Genomic DNA, 17,857 nt, shown 5'->3' on the forward strand with positions numbered 1-17,857 from the left:
AAGAAATTATCCTTCTTTCATAAGTTGAAAAATGAGCAACACTTTTTGTGGATTTGGGGCCTCAGAGCATGCACGCTAGTATCCTTACCGATCAAATGGAGAGCATCAGTGAAACTGTTTTAGACACGCGGTATTACCATAAAAATGTATATTCATCATTAACATTGTTTTCTGAGGGTAACTGTTAATCAACAGAAAATTATGAGACACTATTTAATACCAATAGCACTGAGCAACATTTGGCTCCATTTGGGACATGAAAGACTGTCCTAGAGTGTATTCCTCAACTGGTTGTGAGTGTTTGATGCTTGTTTCTGGCAGCCACTGTGAAACTGATTCCAACAGCCTCGTTCATGCAGACCTACAGACCAGTCAGTGACCACCCTGGGAAACATTGGTTACTAGGGAAAAGTGTGTATTCTGCAATTGGTTGGCAAGTTGGTTGCTGTAGGTAGGTTGACAGGAGTTGCTAGCATGGAATTGGCTGCAAATAGGTATACAGTGCTGCACCACAAACCTCCTTGTGATTGCTTTGGTAGCTATTAGGTTGCTGCTGTTGCCAGTATTTTACATGGAAGACATCGACTTGAGATGTCTGCGATCACCCGCAAACTGCTTGCCAAGTGGTAGCAAAACTGTTAAAAGAGAGGATTTGCCTTCAAAGTAAAAGCTGCATCGTTTGACTTGGCTGCGTTGGTTGTAGCGATAATGCACAACTCTTACTTTGAAGGGTCATTCTGACATGTATTACACTTATTCAACAATCACAACAGAATGGGGAGTAAATGGTGAGCATTTGTAGACAAGTTAGGATTTTCCTTCTTGGGTGACTCTTGTTGCTACTGTACTAGGGTTTTGTTTTGTTTTTTAGGGGATAAGAGGTTTTCTGCACTGTATGGAACAACAAACTGCAATGAAGGGCATTACGTGTCCTTGAGACTGAGTGCTTAGAAATGCCAATTACTTTGTACTTCACAATAAAAGTCAGTTCCAACGTTATAAACAAACTTGGACAGGATTATTTATCACAAATGATTTTCAAACTGTTTTACTAACCGAACTATGGCAAATGTATGCATTGTTAACATCCCAATGTTTTACCAGTGCATGCCAGCCTGAGCTTTTCTAAAGTCATGAGACAGACTCTGTAAAGAACAGCACAAAAAAGACATAATCAAGTAGCTATGAAGTCATTTTCAATGAAATGTTCCCTGCTAATGCAAGTTAAATCAAGCACTCGTATAATGTTGACACATAAAAAAAGAATATTTACTGTAAATATACTGCCTCAAATCACTGGCATCAATGCAGGGAACTGCAGGAGTATAAATCCTAACTAGTGAAAAAGTGCCTGGAATTATTGTAGGTGTTGCTGGAAACTAATCAAGAGCATCACTACCTTTTTCTTTCCTCTGTGATTGAAAATGATATTTGGAAACAAATTAAGGACACTGGGGTCATTTATTTTCAAAGATACAACATTTTTTTCCTTGCAGTCTGGCATATCAAAAGGAGAGCAAGGGACTGAGAGCTGCTGAAATCAGTGAGGCAGCTTGGAGATCTTTCAAAGGCACTAAGCAAGTCATTTTAAATGTATCTCAGTAGAATTTCATGAAGCTCAAACAGTAAGACAAGCTCTTAATTATGGCATGACTACAGATTTCTTATTGAACATAAAGTCCAGATTTGGCTGTCTTTGCACAAATAAGTAGGCTGGAGGGTGTCTGATGGAGGGCAGTGGCTGCTATTCCTCATCATGAAGTGAAATAGGATAATCACTGACAAATCAATAAAAGCAATAAAGTTAAGTTTGTTATGTTTGCTTAATGAATGCTAATGAACCTTTCGCATTTGTCATGCAGCTGCTTTTAAAATAAAGAATCTGCATGTACAATGACTGACTTTACATCTAAGTAACATTCTCAGGAGAGGAAGAAGAAGTTCTGTTCTTATGCACTACATCATAATAACTACTTTTTATTCACAACAGAAATATGGAACATTGCTATTTTTGGACTATGCATCTTTGTATCGTTTCATCTGTTCACCAGCTGTCTGTGTTAACATTTTGCCTTATAAATTAATACTGCAACACCTGTTTCACTTTACATTCTAATTTCTTTGCAGGATAATAAACTGTTTCAATTCTAAAGCATACATATATACTGTTCCAGGCAAGCAAAAGGTTCTTTAGTTGTATGTTTTACTACACCACTACGAGGCTGGCATTGCTGCAAAATCAGGACTGTGAACAGAAACATTTTCAGGGTCATGGCTGTCTGGAATCTTGCCAAAATAGAATTAGATGGAAGAATAAGGGTCTATTGGTCAATCCTTAGCAAGGTAACACAGATACAGTCTCTGATAGTCACACCTCTGGGCAATTTACCATTTGCAGTCTGCCACACTTGGACTTCTTTGAAACCAGGAAGAAAAACATAATAACAACCACACACAAAAACACACACACAGAAAGAGGCTAAACTCACAAGAAAAAATACAAAGTCCGTGAACAAAACAACCACAACCTTACTACTGTAAAGCAACAATGGGCAATTGTTTTTGGGCAATGTTGGAAAATGAAAATGGTCTGTGCTGACTCAAATTCATCACACTTACAGTAGACGTCCACCCTAATGGACTTGATGGCAGGAGATCCAAGGCCGTTCTCAGCCTTGCAGTAGTAGCGGCCTCCCTGGGTCCTCTGGATCTTTGCGATGTGCAACGTTTCGTTGAAGACGCTGGAGTCCTGGAAACGATCTGACACACTACCAGCTGTCTTTGTCCACCGTATCTACAAAGAAGAAACAGTGAAAATTACTACGAGTTTCAACGACTTGACAGAAGAGACACAGAACAGACTCAGTTAAGAAGCTAATAAACAGTGTAAGTATAGAATAAATACCACAGCCAACATAAACAAAAAAGGGCAGGTAAAACAGACTTGGTAAAAACTCTGAAGCTGTTGCAATCTCAAGAAAACGTTCATTTAAAGAAAAATTTTATTCTGATTGGAACAAAATTACTGTTTTTATTCCGTTTTCTTTTGATCACAATAAAGCTTTTGATCACAATAGAGGAACTCAACACTTCCTCCATTTTTTCCCTGTGAAGCGGCTACTGGAAAACAGAGCTACAATAAGGCTTTTGATGTGAAACATTCACAGTGGCATTTCATTGCCAAAAGATTAACAGCAAAAGGAAAAAGAAACCATAAACTGGATGGGAAAGAAAAATCTGTTGAAATGATTCACTAAATCTGTTAAAGAATGCACTGAATCGTTTTAGGAAGATGGCAAACATCAACAACTATGATCAGGTTAAAGACTTCATAGCCTTGTTGTGGTGAGACTGCAAGAAAAAAACTGTAAACTGCAACAAGTGACTGTAGTCTGCATCATTTACAATGTAACATGCTTGTGCACAAATCAAACAAATAATACTGTGTTAAGAAGTGATATTTAGAGGTATCCATAAACAATTTTTGTCACTAATCCACAGAGCCCACCTATACATGTAGCTTTTTCCCCAGTGTATATGTTTAGTGCTAAACTAAGCATAATCCCTCCACTGTCCGAATCCATGTTTTATGAATAGATAGATGAATAGAATAGATTTTAAGCGCCTTGAGGCGACCTTTGTTGTGATTTGGTGCCATATAAATAAAATTGAATTGACTATCTGAGCAATATTGATCTTCAAATCTAATCAATTTAGTCTGTGCAGTAGACATAATATACAATATTTAAAAACAAATTACCAAACAACATCTATAAAAATAAGTAAAATAGAAAATAGAAATGAAGGTCTGTCTGTATCTGCTGGCCTTGCTCTCCCTGCAGATGATGTAAATCAAATTCTCCGGCAGCTATGATGACCTGCATGTTTGCCACTCTGTTTTTCACATGATCCTGCATTCATTTTATGCGGGAACATTCCTTCTCGGAGCAGCTGAAAGGTTCTTTTGTGAAGCGCACAGTGTTGATTTGGTACCTAAAATCTTCATCTAACTCACTTTCCTCTGTTCCACACAAGACTGACCTCAGCATGGCCTTCTCAGCATGAGTACCTTTCACGAACTGATGAGACCCAGTTAGCCCATGGCATTGAGGTGTAATGAAAGGTGAAATAGTGTTACTCTCCAACATGAGGTTGTAATTGACTCTCCATCATCTCCCTCTCCTGTCCTCATTAAAGCATACAGCATGAACAGGTACTGTGACAACTCTGGCCCGGGGGCCACACAACCAGAACCGTGAAGCATAAAGCGCCATTCAATCCCTCATCCTAAGTAAGCTACAGATGGACTGGCTTTGCCTGCAGAGCCTTACATATCTCTGTCTAGGCAGGGGAGGCTATGAATTAGAATCCAATATCTCCACACTGTATGGTGATAGCATCATCTTGGATACTGATAACATCCCATTTTGCAGCGATAGCATCAGATGGAACAGGGATATCATTGCATGCAGGGATAGGGATTGGGTGCTATCACAGAGATTGCTGCAGCGCTGCTCTAGCTGTAGGGTTTTAACCATGACGACTCCATCCCAAGGTTACGACAGTATGAAGTTTGGTCATTTTCCAAACAGATACGAGAAAGGAAAAGGAAGGGTGTGTGGCCCAAAACCTGATAATGTTAACCTATTTCAGAGGCGTTTTTGGACCTTGGGGGTAGAGGATGACATGAAGCAAAAAATTGAAGCTTATCAGTTTCAGATTCTCTGTCTTGCTTGAGGTGTTACTTTTCAGAGAGGTAGAAATAAATTAGATACCTTTAAAATTCATATACAGAGAGTGTGTGTAAGTTACTAATTCTTTTCAACAACCTCTTCCCCCGAAAAGAAAAAAAGATTCTGCTGTCAGACTGTGCTTATACACCATCCCTTTACACAGAGGCCATACTACCATTAAAAATAAAAGCCTCTAAATTAGCACCCGGCATACAAAAGGCTCCACTTGGCCTGTTTAAAATGCATTGAGAGACACTGAGAGAAAGCACTTGATGAAAAAGCCCAAACTCAGCAGCTGATAGATGCAAAAGCCACACCGTCGGAAAATCTGGGGCCCTGTTCTAACAGTTAGGGACATCATGAGTTCAGCACAACAAGCGCTAAAGTTAAATAACTTATGAGCATAAATTAGATGGGAGCAGATTTTCTGAATACTGTGTCACTACAGTGCTCTGGATTCCCTCATGCAAATACAAAGCGAGCTGGCTTACGGCGACCTCAGCAGAATTCAATATTCACCCAGCTTATACCCCCAGTCATTTTCTTTGGCTTTTGTGTAAAGAGCTTTGAGTTTTCAGAAAATGCAGTATCAATAAATGCATTGTTAGAGTGACACTAAGAAGTGGGTATTCAAATAACTCTTTATATTTTCAAAAAAGGGAAATTGCAGCAGACCACATTATTGGTGAGCTTTCAACTCCTTCTGTACCCTCAGGCTATTTTCATTCCGGCACTCTTCTGACTTTTTTACCTCTGCCCACAAGGGGCGTCCTGAAGTATACCCGGTGAGAACAGTTTGACCCTCTTCACTCTCCTTAGTGCAATGCAAATACTCTTGATCTGAGAGGCGCTGGCAGATTTGAGCAATATGATAATTGTTCCTCCCAGCCCACTGAAAGCCTAGCTGGTTTTTTTTTCTGTTCTCTTCAAGGACTATGTCAAACAAAACTCGTAAAGTACCTACAAGTATACAGAAGGGAATGTGCCAAACTACCCGTGGTGTACCAGCTAGTAACAGTATTCTAGCAGAATATTATTCCTGTCTGTGCCTTCTGATTAAAAAAAACTGCTTTATTTCACATTTTGTGAAAGCACCACGACAAAGCGAAGTCAAACACAATAATAACGCTTTTTTTGTTTTCCTTAAATCAGACAACCCTAGCAGGAATTACAGTATTTGCTTACATGGAAAGCAGAAGCTTGTATAGATTAATATCCAACTGAATATCCCAGCAGTGTCTGAGACCACACATGCTGAGATGTCACAGCACGAGCTAATTAAAATGCACCCAGTGTCTGTTGTTATGCAGTGATCATATGCTGGAGCACGCATCTTTGGTGAATCTGCCATATTGCCTGCTGTGACGTTTCCCTCTACCGAACTCGAGACTAGTTTCTAATTGCCAGCCATCTTTTCTTTTAGGCAGTGACATTGGTCCGCGCTGCACAGTGGTGCAGACAAGTGTGGCTGAGCATGACAATCAAGTGATCAGAAAAAGCAGCAGGGGGTCTACAAATTGAGAGTGCACTTACACAGCAGGTCTATATTAGAAAATACTGGCCTTCGTAAAAATTGGATGATCATACTGTATGAAACGCATCGCAGTGACAGTTTTGATGTCAGAACCTGAATCAAAGAGGACAAGCACAAGACAGTGACATACACGAAAATGAAACTACATCTGCTTTTTGTTTGTTGAACTGCATAGTGTATGCTTGACTGGTGCTATTAAATTCACTTTTAAGACTATAGGTGGGTTGGATAGGGTGCAGATTAAGGGAAAGCTATCAGACAGATCCCCTTTTGATACTGCAGTTTGTATGGCAAACAGTGGAAAAATAGAAGGTTACATCATGCTCAAAAAAAGCACCATCTGCTAAAGACACTGGCACTGTAGGCTAACTGTCATGGGAGCATCCAAAACAGATCACATACTCCAAGCGGTCTGTATAAAGCGAAATATCCTAGGGCCTGAGGTCAGCTTATTTGTACTTGCTGACCCGTGGTGCTGTGAGTTGAATCTGGCTGGCCAATAATTGAAACACACACAAAAAAAAGGTGTTTGCGATGTGGTTTTGCTGGCTATTGGAGCTTGGTACTCAAACAAAGTACTGTGGACATAATGGAAGGAGGCCAGGGCAGAGGAGATGGGGGCAGATGGCTTCATCATCAGGGACTCTTTGATGTCTGTTCATAGCATCAAAGACAATGAATAGATCTGGAGAACAGTGACCATGAAAGTATGAACAGGAAAAGCTGTTTATATTTATGTGGTGGTCTGACAGAGTCAAAAACACCCAAACAGTCAAAGAAAGACAAATAATATGATTAAGGAAGCAAATAAGACTTATGAAACACTGGTTTTTAAAAAGGAATGAACAAATCTATTTTTCTTTCCAGCTTTGAGTCATCCATCGATGTGCAATTCTCTAAAAAAATAATTTGTAAAATGTAAGAAAATATTTAAAAAAATATGTACAGTTTTGTAGAAACCCAGAGGACATTTTTTTCATTAGATTTACATATAAATATGTTTTACATTCTTCAAAACACTGAACAACTGCACATCTTTGCAATTAAAAGCTTTAGCCAGCTGTTTGTTAATATCGCTTAATAAATGACTTCTTACCAAAGTAAAACCAATTAAGTTCTTTTCCTTGAGCAAATGATTAATGGACTGCTGCAATACACAGAGATGTTAGTCCTGTAGCAGGGGAGGCACTGCATCAATGAGGATTTTTTCAAGCCATTTGATATTTGTCATCCTTTTTTATAAATTTGGTAAAGATGCAAAAATATAAATTTCAGGACTTCTAGACTCACCAGATTTCATGATTCTTATCTTTTTAAATTTTCTATAAATCATTAACTTGAAGATGTCAAATTGTGTGCACTCTTTGAATTACAGTTTTAGTAAAATATTTAGTTAAACAGCCAATTCAATTTAAATGTATTTATTTAGAGTCAAATAACAACAACAACAACAACAACAGATCCTAAAATACTATAGAGAAAACCCCAACAATCAACAACCTCTTATGTCCCCCTTGGCGACAGTGGGAAGGAAAAACTCCCTTTTAACAAGCAGAAACCTCTGGCAGAACCAGGCTCAGGGAGGGGCAGCCATCTGCTGTGATCGGCTGTGGGTGAGGGAAAGGAAACGGGACAAAAGACACGCTTTGGAGGACAGCCAAGCCACTTGTAGCTAAAGACAGAAAAGTCAGCAACATCACTAAGGGGGCGAATTTTGCTGGCTGACCTTCATGATCACACCCTGAGATGTCTGTGACTGTACTGAGCGAGGGTTTTCCCCTCATAGTCAAGAGGTTTATTAGATGGGGCATTGTTTGGTGCAAAAGCAGTCAGGGCACTGCAATATATTTGCAATTTCTGAATCATAAGCTGTTGAATATACCCGAACATAAGACGTTATTATGACCAAAGCATCAGATGTTGCTTATAACCAGTATATTAGGCCGTTTCAAGTAGTATTTGAAACAGTATGAGACAACAGAGCGTATTTTAGTGTTGAGAAATGTCTTATTCTTTTCCTCATAGAGCTAAGATCTGAAAATCCTTCTAGTGACATCTGTACTATACATCCCACAGAATTAGATTTAATTGGTCCCTGATCCCTCCAGATACAAATAGTCCCAGTCTTTCTGCATAGCCCAGGGTAACACCTTGAAATGCCTAACCCACAAGTCAGCAATGAAAAAACACATATGGTTTGGAGTTGACTGACAGGAACATATATTTATTTGACAATTAAATGGAAAGGCAGAGAAGTCTTGCTGCTGCTACAAGTGTGTTTGTATGTGTGCCTGTATTGGCTGGATGCATGTATGACTTTATTATTAGAAAGCCCTTGTTTTTCTTTCTGAGGTGGGTGGGCGGATAGGCACAGGGCTGACAAGGAGAACGGCTACAAGGAGGATGCTGCCTGTTTGGACACAATCCAGAGACTCCCACCAGTGAGAAGGCCTATAGGGGTGTCTCTGTAATTTAAGAAGTGTGCATATTGATAGACATGTGAAGAATTAACGGTGGCAAAATAGCCAACCACGGACCCATTTACTCTGCAGTTGGTCCTTTGTGGCGCTATACTTGGCACAGCACCCCTCAGTGTATGCATTAACCCAGCACCAGTCAAAGTCAAAGAAAGAGACTGCAATCTGAACATTAACATTGAAAAAGGCAATTTTGTGATTTGCTATTGCAGAACTAATTGAGGATTTTACTATGCTAGAGATGTGCCATGAGTCTATGTGATATCATCATCCTTGATTCAAGCTGCTATATGGAAGGATTGCTTTGGTCACCCAAAGTTAGCATGGGAGAAACCAACTGGTCTGCAAAAATGCAAACTGGAAATGCCGAACATTTGCCTTGAAAGGAAAAGCTGCACCTCTTGAAATGTGTTGGCTGCAGCGGTGAGCCATCAGTTTTACTTTGAAGGAAACTGTTCTCAGTTTCCTGTTTTTGTGTCAGCGTTTTAAGTTTTGCTACCACTTGGTAGCTAGCAAGTTTCTGGTAGCAGCCAAAGCTGCAGTTTGGTGCAACATCCTCTCAGCAATCAATTTTACCTTTGACTTCTAGCAGCCTCTGACAACTGCTGGAAATATGCATTTGTCAGAGGCCTAAAGACATTGACCCGTTCCTGGGCCTGTGCAACTGAGATCTTGGTATAGATATAGAGGGCATATCTGACTTATCAGTGCTAACTTGCAAGTGAACTGTGCCTACCAATATTTTTTAAATAATGTTATATGAATTCTGAAGTCTGAGAAAAACACAAAATGTGATTTTTGTCTTTCTTTCAGGCCTACCCTATATAATTTAGTAAAGTAAAACAAGTTATAGAAAAATGTCTTGCTATACTCTATGGTTATGATGTTTTGGTTAATATAAAGTACTGTAGGCAGTTGACAAGATTACAGTACAGACACAGAAAGCAAACTCACACACACATAAAGAACTGTTCGCGCTGGTTGTCTGTCCGAACTTGCACACTTGTAAAGTATCAAGACAGGACACAAAAAAAGAAGTACAACCTTTGCAAGTACTGATTATTTCCCCCTGCATTGGAAGACAGAGAAACTCAGCTCAATTAAAATGTGGAACTTTGGGGCAAAGAAAGGCTCAGAACACGTTCTAAGGATTAATATTTAATTCTAACGAAAAGATGGACTGTTACTGCCGTATTAACTTGCAAGTCTGTTTCCGATGAGGTCACACACCCTTTGGTTTTTCTTGCAACATCACAAAACCAGCCTTAGGTCTACTGCCATTCCAGATAACCACCTCAGCCTCCTAAACCACTCAGAATGACTGTGCTCTGTCCCCAGTCCCATGCCACTACCAGAGGGGGGACAAAGCTGACACATCCCAAAGTCCAGAGAGACACAGCCGAGACCCACTGTGCCAGGGGATCTGCATGAGTCTCATAATGACTCTGTTTCAAAGGAGATCCTGCCTTTCCTGCCACAGCCCTGCATAGCTTTTGATCTCGCGCTACACTCCCACCCACACCCTCGCTCTGCTCTGTTTTTCAAAAATTCTAATTAAGAGGAAAGACAGAGATGATGAGTGCAAAGTTGTGACCCCCTCCCGGGGACGGAAAGAGACGAACAGTGTGCCTGAAACAGTCTTATTCAAGGAGCCTCACCTTTTCAGTTGAAACATAAAAAAACCATATGCGTTTTGGTTTTGCCGTCCAGAGTTTCTGGAGATTCTGTAAAATTTTTGTTATTGAGCAAATAAGATAAGATAAAAGATGACCTTTATTAGTCCCACAGGTGGGAAATTTGTTTCGTTGCAGCAAAAGTGCAAATTTATGTAGCAGAAACTAGAAAACACTGGAATGCAATAAAATAGAATAAAATAGAATAATATATACAATAGAATAAAATAGAATACAAATGCTATATACAACTGAGTAAGAAAATACAACTTTGTCAGAAAAAGAATTGCACATATAGCAGTCTTATTGCACATATGTGGGTTTGATCAGCTGCAAAAGTCTTTGTTCAAATCAGAAGCAACATGTAATAAAAAGACAATAAAGGTTAGGGTGACCTACTGGGTTAATAAGAACAAAATGTCATGGTCAAGTAATTCATAGCAAACCTGTTTTATGTATCTATGTGGCTCATAATAGCTCACATTTAGTCTAAAAGAGCAGATGAGACCTTATTTTTGCCATCTGCTTACTTTTTTAATCTTTTAATTGTATGTTTCTAGATTTGAATACTACAAACAATACATAGTGAGCACAAACCAAAACAAACTAATTAAAAGCTTATTTTCATCAGAGTAAAAGGTGTAAAGTTTTTTAATTAGTTCACATCACAACAGTAAATAAGAATGTGAGGAAGGCTTGCTCTCAGATGTTGAGAACCCATGTGCATTCACATGACCCAGAGTCTTTTAACTGTGGCCTGTTTCTCACTCGTTTGGCAGATGTTTTTGCTGTTTTCTGCAATCTCATTTTACTTGGAAGCTGTAATTATCAGCATACAGGTGCACAAAGCAAACGAAACCATTAATAATTAAAGGATTAAACTTTTAAGCTGATTTAGTGCAGACTTATGTGGTGTGCAGCTTTGATGCTAATACAGATTTAAAAGGGAGCTTTCTGCAGAGAGGAGAGATGGATACAGAGATATGGTACAAATTAACAAACTGCCCCATGATTTGCATGTGCAACTATCTTTTCTTTCCCATGCTGTTGGTTAAGGGCAGATGAAAAGGCGCTGACTTTCCTACCTGCGGTCGAGGATGACCTGTCACCAGACAGGTGAGCTCCAGGGTCTCCCCTTCTCGTATGGTGTAGACTCTCTCGGTGTGCCTCTCCTCTTCAACATTACAGGCGTGCCCCGAGTGTATAATGCGGACCGTAGGAGGTGCTGTTTGGGGGGGGGGGGGGGGGGAAGCACAAAGTGTGTTAGCATTCTGGTCGTTTCTGAAGGAATGAGTAGTTTAGTGAAGTAGATGGTGTATTGATTAAAAGGTTGTCTCACTTATAACAAGGCTATTCCAAAGCTTTGTGCACACATTTACACTGCACCAAGCACACAAATAACTAGAGACAGGTAAAAGAATTGCAAAAAGAAGTGACACTACTTTTATAGCATTCCCCTTGGCTTAGCATTTTAAAAGCTGCCTATTAATTATTGGGGACTGGCAGTAGTAGCACTTTGTTTCTCTCTAAGTCACAGGGGTGAGCAACCAAACTTGGCACACAGGTAGGCCCATAAAGGTTCTTATCTATATCAGAAGTTGTGACAACATTGTGTCGCTAAATAACCACTCGGCAACAGGCTTCAATCATGTATTTTGAGCATTTATGCAACTGTAACACTTTATAAAAGCATCATATCATTTTTGTTTCACCAAAACAACATTTCATTTAGGTCCACAAATGTTGAATTATGCATGATGTATTATGATGCCATCCTGCTACCTAGCAACGACCTAGCAACAGTGTAAAATGACCCACTTTAAGCATATAAACAACATCTATCGCCTGTGTTCTCTTTTTTTTTTTTGTTATTGCTTTTTTGGTTACTTTGCTCAGTGTGATTAGGCTCATCAGTCTGCCAAAAACACATACAGGCCTAACAGTACTATTGCACAAAATTTGTATGATTTTGTTTGGGCCAGTGATTGATTGAGTTACTTGCAGAATTTTCTTAAAAGACCTTCTCTCAGGGAAGAACTATCTTCGTTTTTGATTTTAGGGTCTTTACTTTACAGTATAAAGTGCCTTGAGGCAACTGTTGTTGTGATTGGGTGCTATATAAATGCACCTGAATTGAACTGAAGCTTCTTAGAAAGGTTGGGGAGGTATTGTACGTTAGCTGTGGCAGAAGCAGTAACCGAATAAAATACGTCAAATTTCAATCAGACAGGCAGCAGTAATGACCATCTGCAAAATACTGATGGTATGCCACAGAACTAGTAATCTTGGAAAATATCTTTCACTATCTCCCCTATCCTCCGTGCCATCAGATATCAGAATTAATTTAGAACTCAGTGTAATTACATGGAAGAAGGGTTTTATTACAAAAATGATTACTTAAAAAAAAGAAATAAAAGATATATCAGTGCACTTCTGGAAAACACTTTGACTCGGAAAAGCATAATATTTCACGAAATGTTAATACCAGCTAAAAAAAAAAATGCCATTAGACCATATGGAGAGTGGGTGTCCATATTTAAATTACTGCGTACCTCATTTTGGAACCGAACTCATCATGTAGCACATTCATTTTTCCGCATAACTTCCTAATGCAATCTAATCAGGGATATAAAAATGCCGGAAACTGCAATATGAGCAAATTAAACTACCCACAGCTGTCTGTTCACAGCTGTAATTACCACACTGGTGTTTCTCTCCATCATTTGTTTGACCCTTGTGAGACGGTGAGAGGATTTTTGGTCTCTGCACACACCAACAGACAGTGGTGCATATGCGATGGGGGTTAAACTGAGCAGAGGAAGGAGTCATCTTAGGTAAACCACTTCAAAATATTCACTTCCACTGAGCTGTAAAAAATGCAGTTGCATGTAACCAACCCCTGACAATACTAGCATCTGTTAAGCATTTATTCCTCTCCAACTTACATGATTAGTGAAGAGGTTTGGGATGAGATGATTTAGAGAGCGGATACGGGGTATCATTAGGAGGAGGAGTACAAAATGGTGAAAAAGAAGGGGGAGAAAACAAATTCATGCTGAAAAATCACGAGGAGTTTCAGACTGTTGCTTGCCTTTCATGTTAGAGGAGCAGCTTCCTGTGTGGGCCTCTCTAGGCAGAGCGTGCCCCAGCAGCAGAGTCAGTTCTACCTCTACCCAGGCTTCAATGCTAATGAGCACATCGCCACTCCTCCCTAACACTGCTTTGGGAGTCTCAGTGTATCCTTCGCCATGCACTAACCGCTCGTCCCTCCCTGATACTAGCCATGCTGTTTGTTTCATCCGGGTTGTTGGCTTAATGCTCCTTCTCACTTGTCCTGCCTGTCTAAATGCCACATGGTGATGTGCACTGATACAGGTGCTAAATGCGCACGCATGAAGCCTTCCTTCTATTCCTTGCCCTTCATTGTCTTCCCTTCTCAATTTGGACACACTGGTGCTGAATTCCATGGGGGGGGGAATAAGGGTCTGAGAAATAGGCTCAGTGTAAGGGAGCTTCACGCAAGGCTGCCACTTGAAAGAAAAAAGGCTTAGAAACAAGACCCCAGGGTACTAGCTAAACAAAGTGCTAATGGCATTTACTCCATTGAACCAGTATCTCTCTAGCATAGGCTACTATCAGTCCTGGAGGAAAGTAGGGAAACACCCATAATTAATGATCTTCAGCTCCTATCACAGTTACTGCAACAGCTGCATACACAATCGCATAAACACACACTCGTTCTTTATGCAGACAACACCAGGCTTACAGCCACAAAAGCAAATAACCGTCTCTTGAGCTTACATAATGAGCATCCTAATGTTCTAACAGTGACACATATCCTTGTACAGCTAAGACCTGCTTTTTCAAATCGTTTGGCCCAAAGCGTGAGCTAAAATCACTGTCATTACAACGTAATTTTCAGTTTGCGATCGTGAAAGCCACTTGATACTTTACAAACAGTAACTATTCATATACTTAGAAAAGATATTTAGGAATGGGCAATGTGACATTAATGCTTTGGGATTTAGGGCCGGGGCTTCACAAAGTAAGACATCAGTGGACTGACAGGTCTGAGATAAAAGATGTGCTGGTTGAAGGGAAACAGGAGACAGACAAAGCTTTGAACACACCACAGCGGGTCAGAAGTGTCAGGTTATATCCCTCTAATTCTTAACTACATCCCATACAAGTTCATTACATGGAAAAAGATGATGTCTTATATACTGCAAATGGTATGTTATAAAGGGCCTGTCTAATCGTTTCTATCTACCTCCTTGCATGCTTTGAATGGAGAATAACAATTTTTGCCTTACATGATAGATGCAGCTTTTACACATTTTTTTTTAAATCTTGTTATTTAACCAAGACTGGTGTGCTGCTAAGGTTGAATTACAGATTGCATCTTATATGTGTAATTATTATGACTGCCTGACATGTTATGTACAGCTGTATAAAGTGTCATATGTGCAACAGTATATTTAATCTGTAAGTAAACATCTTAAATAAAGGCGCCTAAGAAATCAAATCAAGTCAATTTCAGTAAAAGCTTCAAATTTAGATGCATCACATTATGTTGTATTCAGCAGTAAGTGCATGGAACATGCCAGCAGTAAGAAACTGCAGATCACACATTATTCAGACTAGCGAGGGTCCAATTTGCTAATGTTTGCTAAAGCTTAACAAAGATAACTTAATTTAATCTTTCATTTTCATCTAATTTAGTTTTGTTTAGTTAGTTTCCAAACCAACAAGGCCTAATTATCTTTAGTGGGAGAAGAAACACTAAGTTCATAATTCTAAGAAATGGAAAACACAAAATGCTCTGCTGCAAGCTTGAAGTCCTACAGATGTGATAATAATTAATGGTGCCCGCTGGAGTTTTGCAAGCAACAAAAGTTATCATTAAGACACATCTTGACACACAATACCATCTGGAAAGCATCTAACTGGCAACGGCTTCATTTTTCGGCATGGCGATGCTGTAACTCACTGCCAGTGCAGTAAAAGCATACCTGGACAGAAAAACACATAATGGAAGACTATCAGTCATGGACTGGCTTCCCCAGAGCCCGGACCTCAGCATCATCTTGACAGAGAATGTAACAAAGAGCTTTGTATTTCCTTCCAAGAGAGTTCAGGCTGTGTAAAGTTAGAATTGTACAAAGTAGTTTTTGCCTTTTATACTGTATTTTCATGTATGTTTGCACATTTAAATGGATCTTTGCACCTGTTTCTCATTTTCTTGAAAAAATATAAAGCAACGAGGACTTGTTAAAGACTTTTTCACCATATTCTACTCTGTTTGGTTGATGTGAGGATGCTTCTTGGGTCGAGCATGCAGGAAGCAGGATATTTGGCACCTGCTCGCTCACAGTGAATTTTCCAGACCGTTACACTTTTTACTAGCGAGCTGGCAGGTTAAAGACTGTTTAATCTTCAATCTGAATTGGACATTTACATTCCTGCTCGCAGCTCCACTACGTTGAGAAGAGTTCACAGCTAAAGGGCATGTGTGAGAACAGCTTTAGTGATTAAGCTTATCAGACACAATTTAAAAACAACCAAAAAGATGTTACAGAGTATTTTTAAACCTGAAACTGGACACTTAATCTAAGCATATTAAAATCAGTCATACAGACCTGCACAAAAAAATAAATAAATAAATAAATGTGAAGATGAAGCAGTGCTATGTTCCAGCTTTATTGTATGATGTCATCAAACTGTTCATAATCTGGAGTGCTGCTGTTATTGGCTGGGAATTGCGGCCGTCTCTGAGAAATACCTTACAATTACTTGAGCTGAGCAGTGCTCAGAAGATTAGCAGCTGCCATCATCCATTTAGCCATCATCGTTACTTTGGACTTGTCATATTAAATGGTATTGAGAATCATGGAAGTTCAGTGGTACTGACTACTAAACTTCTGATATTGTGACATCCTTTCATATACATTTTCAAATTCTTCTTCAAACATGCACATCATAAAAAAACAACAGGATCCACTTGTTGAAGCACTGTTACATAACCCCCACTAGGGGTGATAAAAAACACTTCCTTCTACCGTTTTCCAGAAGTATAGTTGTATGGTGCACTAAATGAACTAGAAGTATTTGAAATAGTAATTACACAAAATGATACCATTAAGAGTAAATAACATTTATTTCTGTATAATATTGGAATATTATTTCCTCACTATGTTTGTTTTGTAGGCTGCTCCACAGCAAAGCATGTGTGTACAAGAAATATCAGTATAATAAACACAAACGAAAAGTATAATATTAAGATGGCTTGTTTATGTGCACCACATGCACTTGTGATTAAACAGCACTGATGCGCATGTTGAGCAAATGTTGTCTTGAACCTTTGTGTCACGATGTGAAATTTGCATAAATGTAAATCTCCGCCTCTATTATCACTCCCCCTCACTATCCCCATCCACCTAACCATCTGCAGGCACAAACATCCAAACTCTCTCCACACACACACACACACACACACACACACACACACACACACACACACACACACACACACACACACACACACAAGCTTCCTGGTAATTATTAGTTTAAAGAAAAAAAAAGAAAAGCAGCAGACCTGCAGGGTAGAAGCAGGAGTCTCAGATGTGAATCTCTTTTTCATTTTGGTTTCTCATTTCCATAAAAGTGACATCATTTCCCCCGCTGCAGAAATACACAATACTGAGAGAAAATGGAGAAAAGTAGGAGAAGAGAACGAGACGAAGCTTCGCCACATATAACTGTGTGTGTTAAACTGCTAGCTTAGTACTCTCACTTCACATTCGCCTGTACCTGAGAGTGTTTGTATGTGCGTTCAAGTTTGTGTTGTGTCTTTATGTGGTTAATGAGCATCATACAGTAGAATAACTAGCCTGCCTTGGCCTCAGTTAGGGGAGATGGAGACGGCTTTATCCAGTACCGCCAGTGGAGATTAAATTGGATTTGGCTAAAAGCAGCCTTGTCACCACAGTTCTGGAGTGCTTGTGTGGCAGAGGGAGTTCTTGGCAATAGTCGAGACTCTAAATTTGACAAACAAATGAATGTGAAAAAAACTCCCAACAGCTGGGGCTCGTTGTCACTGTGGGCTTAATGTCCTCAGACCAACCCCTGAGGAACACTAACCATATCCTGCTAGTTTTCTGGCTCCGTAATCACCTTCTCAGAATGAGAGATCCAAAAAGAGAAAAACAGCACAGAGTGAGAAACAGGAGGAGAGAAACATATGCAATATGCATGGAGTAACAATTTCATGAAATAACTGTTTTGTTATCACAAAATACTCATTATATATTCTGTGCTAGCACCACCGGAAATACACTTTCTGTTGCTTTTAAAAGGACTGTTGGGGAAGAAAAGGCAATTTCAGCTGTGTGATAACACTGCACAATGCCAACATCAAAAGCTTAGTGATAACGCACAAAT

At 39.5% G+C, this 17,857-nt stretch overlaps 1 protein-coding gene across 7 annotated transcripts in view; it reads right to left on the reverse strand.

Annotated features, from left to right (window-relative positions):
* The window catches only part of LOC120725428 (MAM domain-containing glycosylphosphatidylinositol anchor protein 2-like), a 194,068-nt gene that overhangs the window by 107,484 nt on the left and 68,727 nt on the right, over nucleotides 1-17,857 (reverse strand). For all 7 annotated transcript variants that reach the window (XM_040018326.1, XM_040018324.1, XM_040018329.1 and 4 more), the window contains 2 exons: nucleotides 11,503-11,642; nucleotides 2,620-2,794 (listed from right to left, as the gene is read on the reverse strand). In XM_040018326.1, the coding sequence (XP_039874260.1) occupies nucleotides 2,620-2,794; nucleotides 11,503-11,642 (315 nt within the window). The remainder of the gene's footprint in view (nucleotides 1-2,619; nucleotides 2,795-11,502; nucleotides 11,643-17,857) is intronic.

This window comes from Simochromis diagramma, unplaced genomic scaffold, assembly GCF_900408965.1.
Source record: "Simochromis diagramma unplaced genomic scaffold, fSimDia1.1 OVJJ01000802.1, whole genome shotgun sequence".
Lineage (NCBI taxonomy): Eukaryota > Metazoa > Chordata > Actinopteri > Cichliformes > Cichlidae > Simochromis > Simochromis diagramma.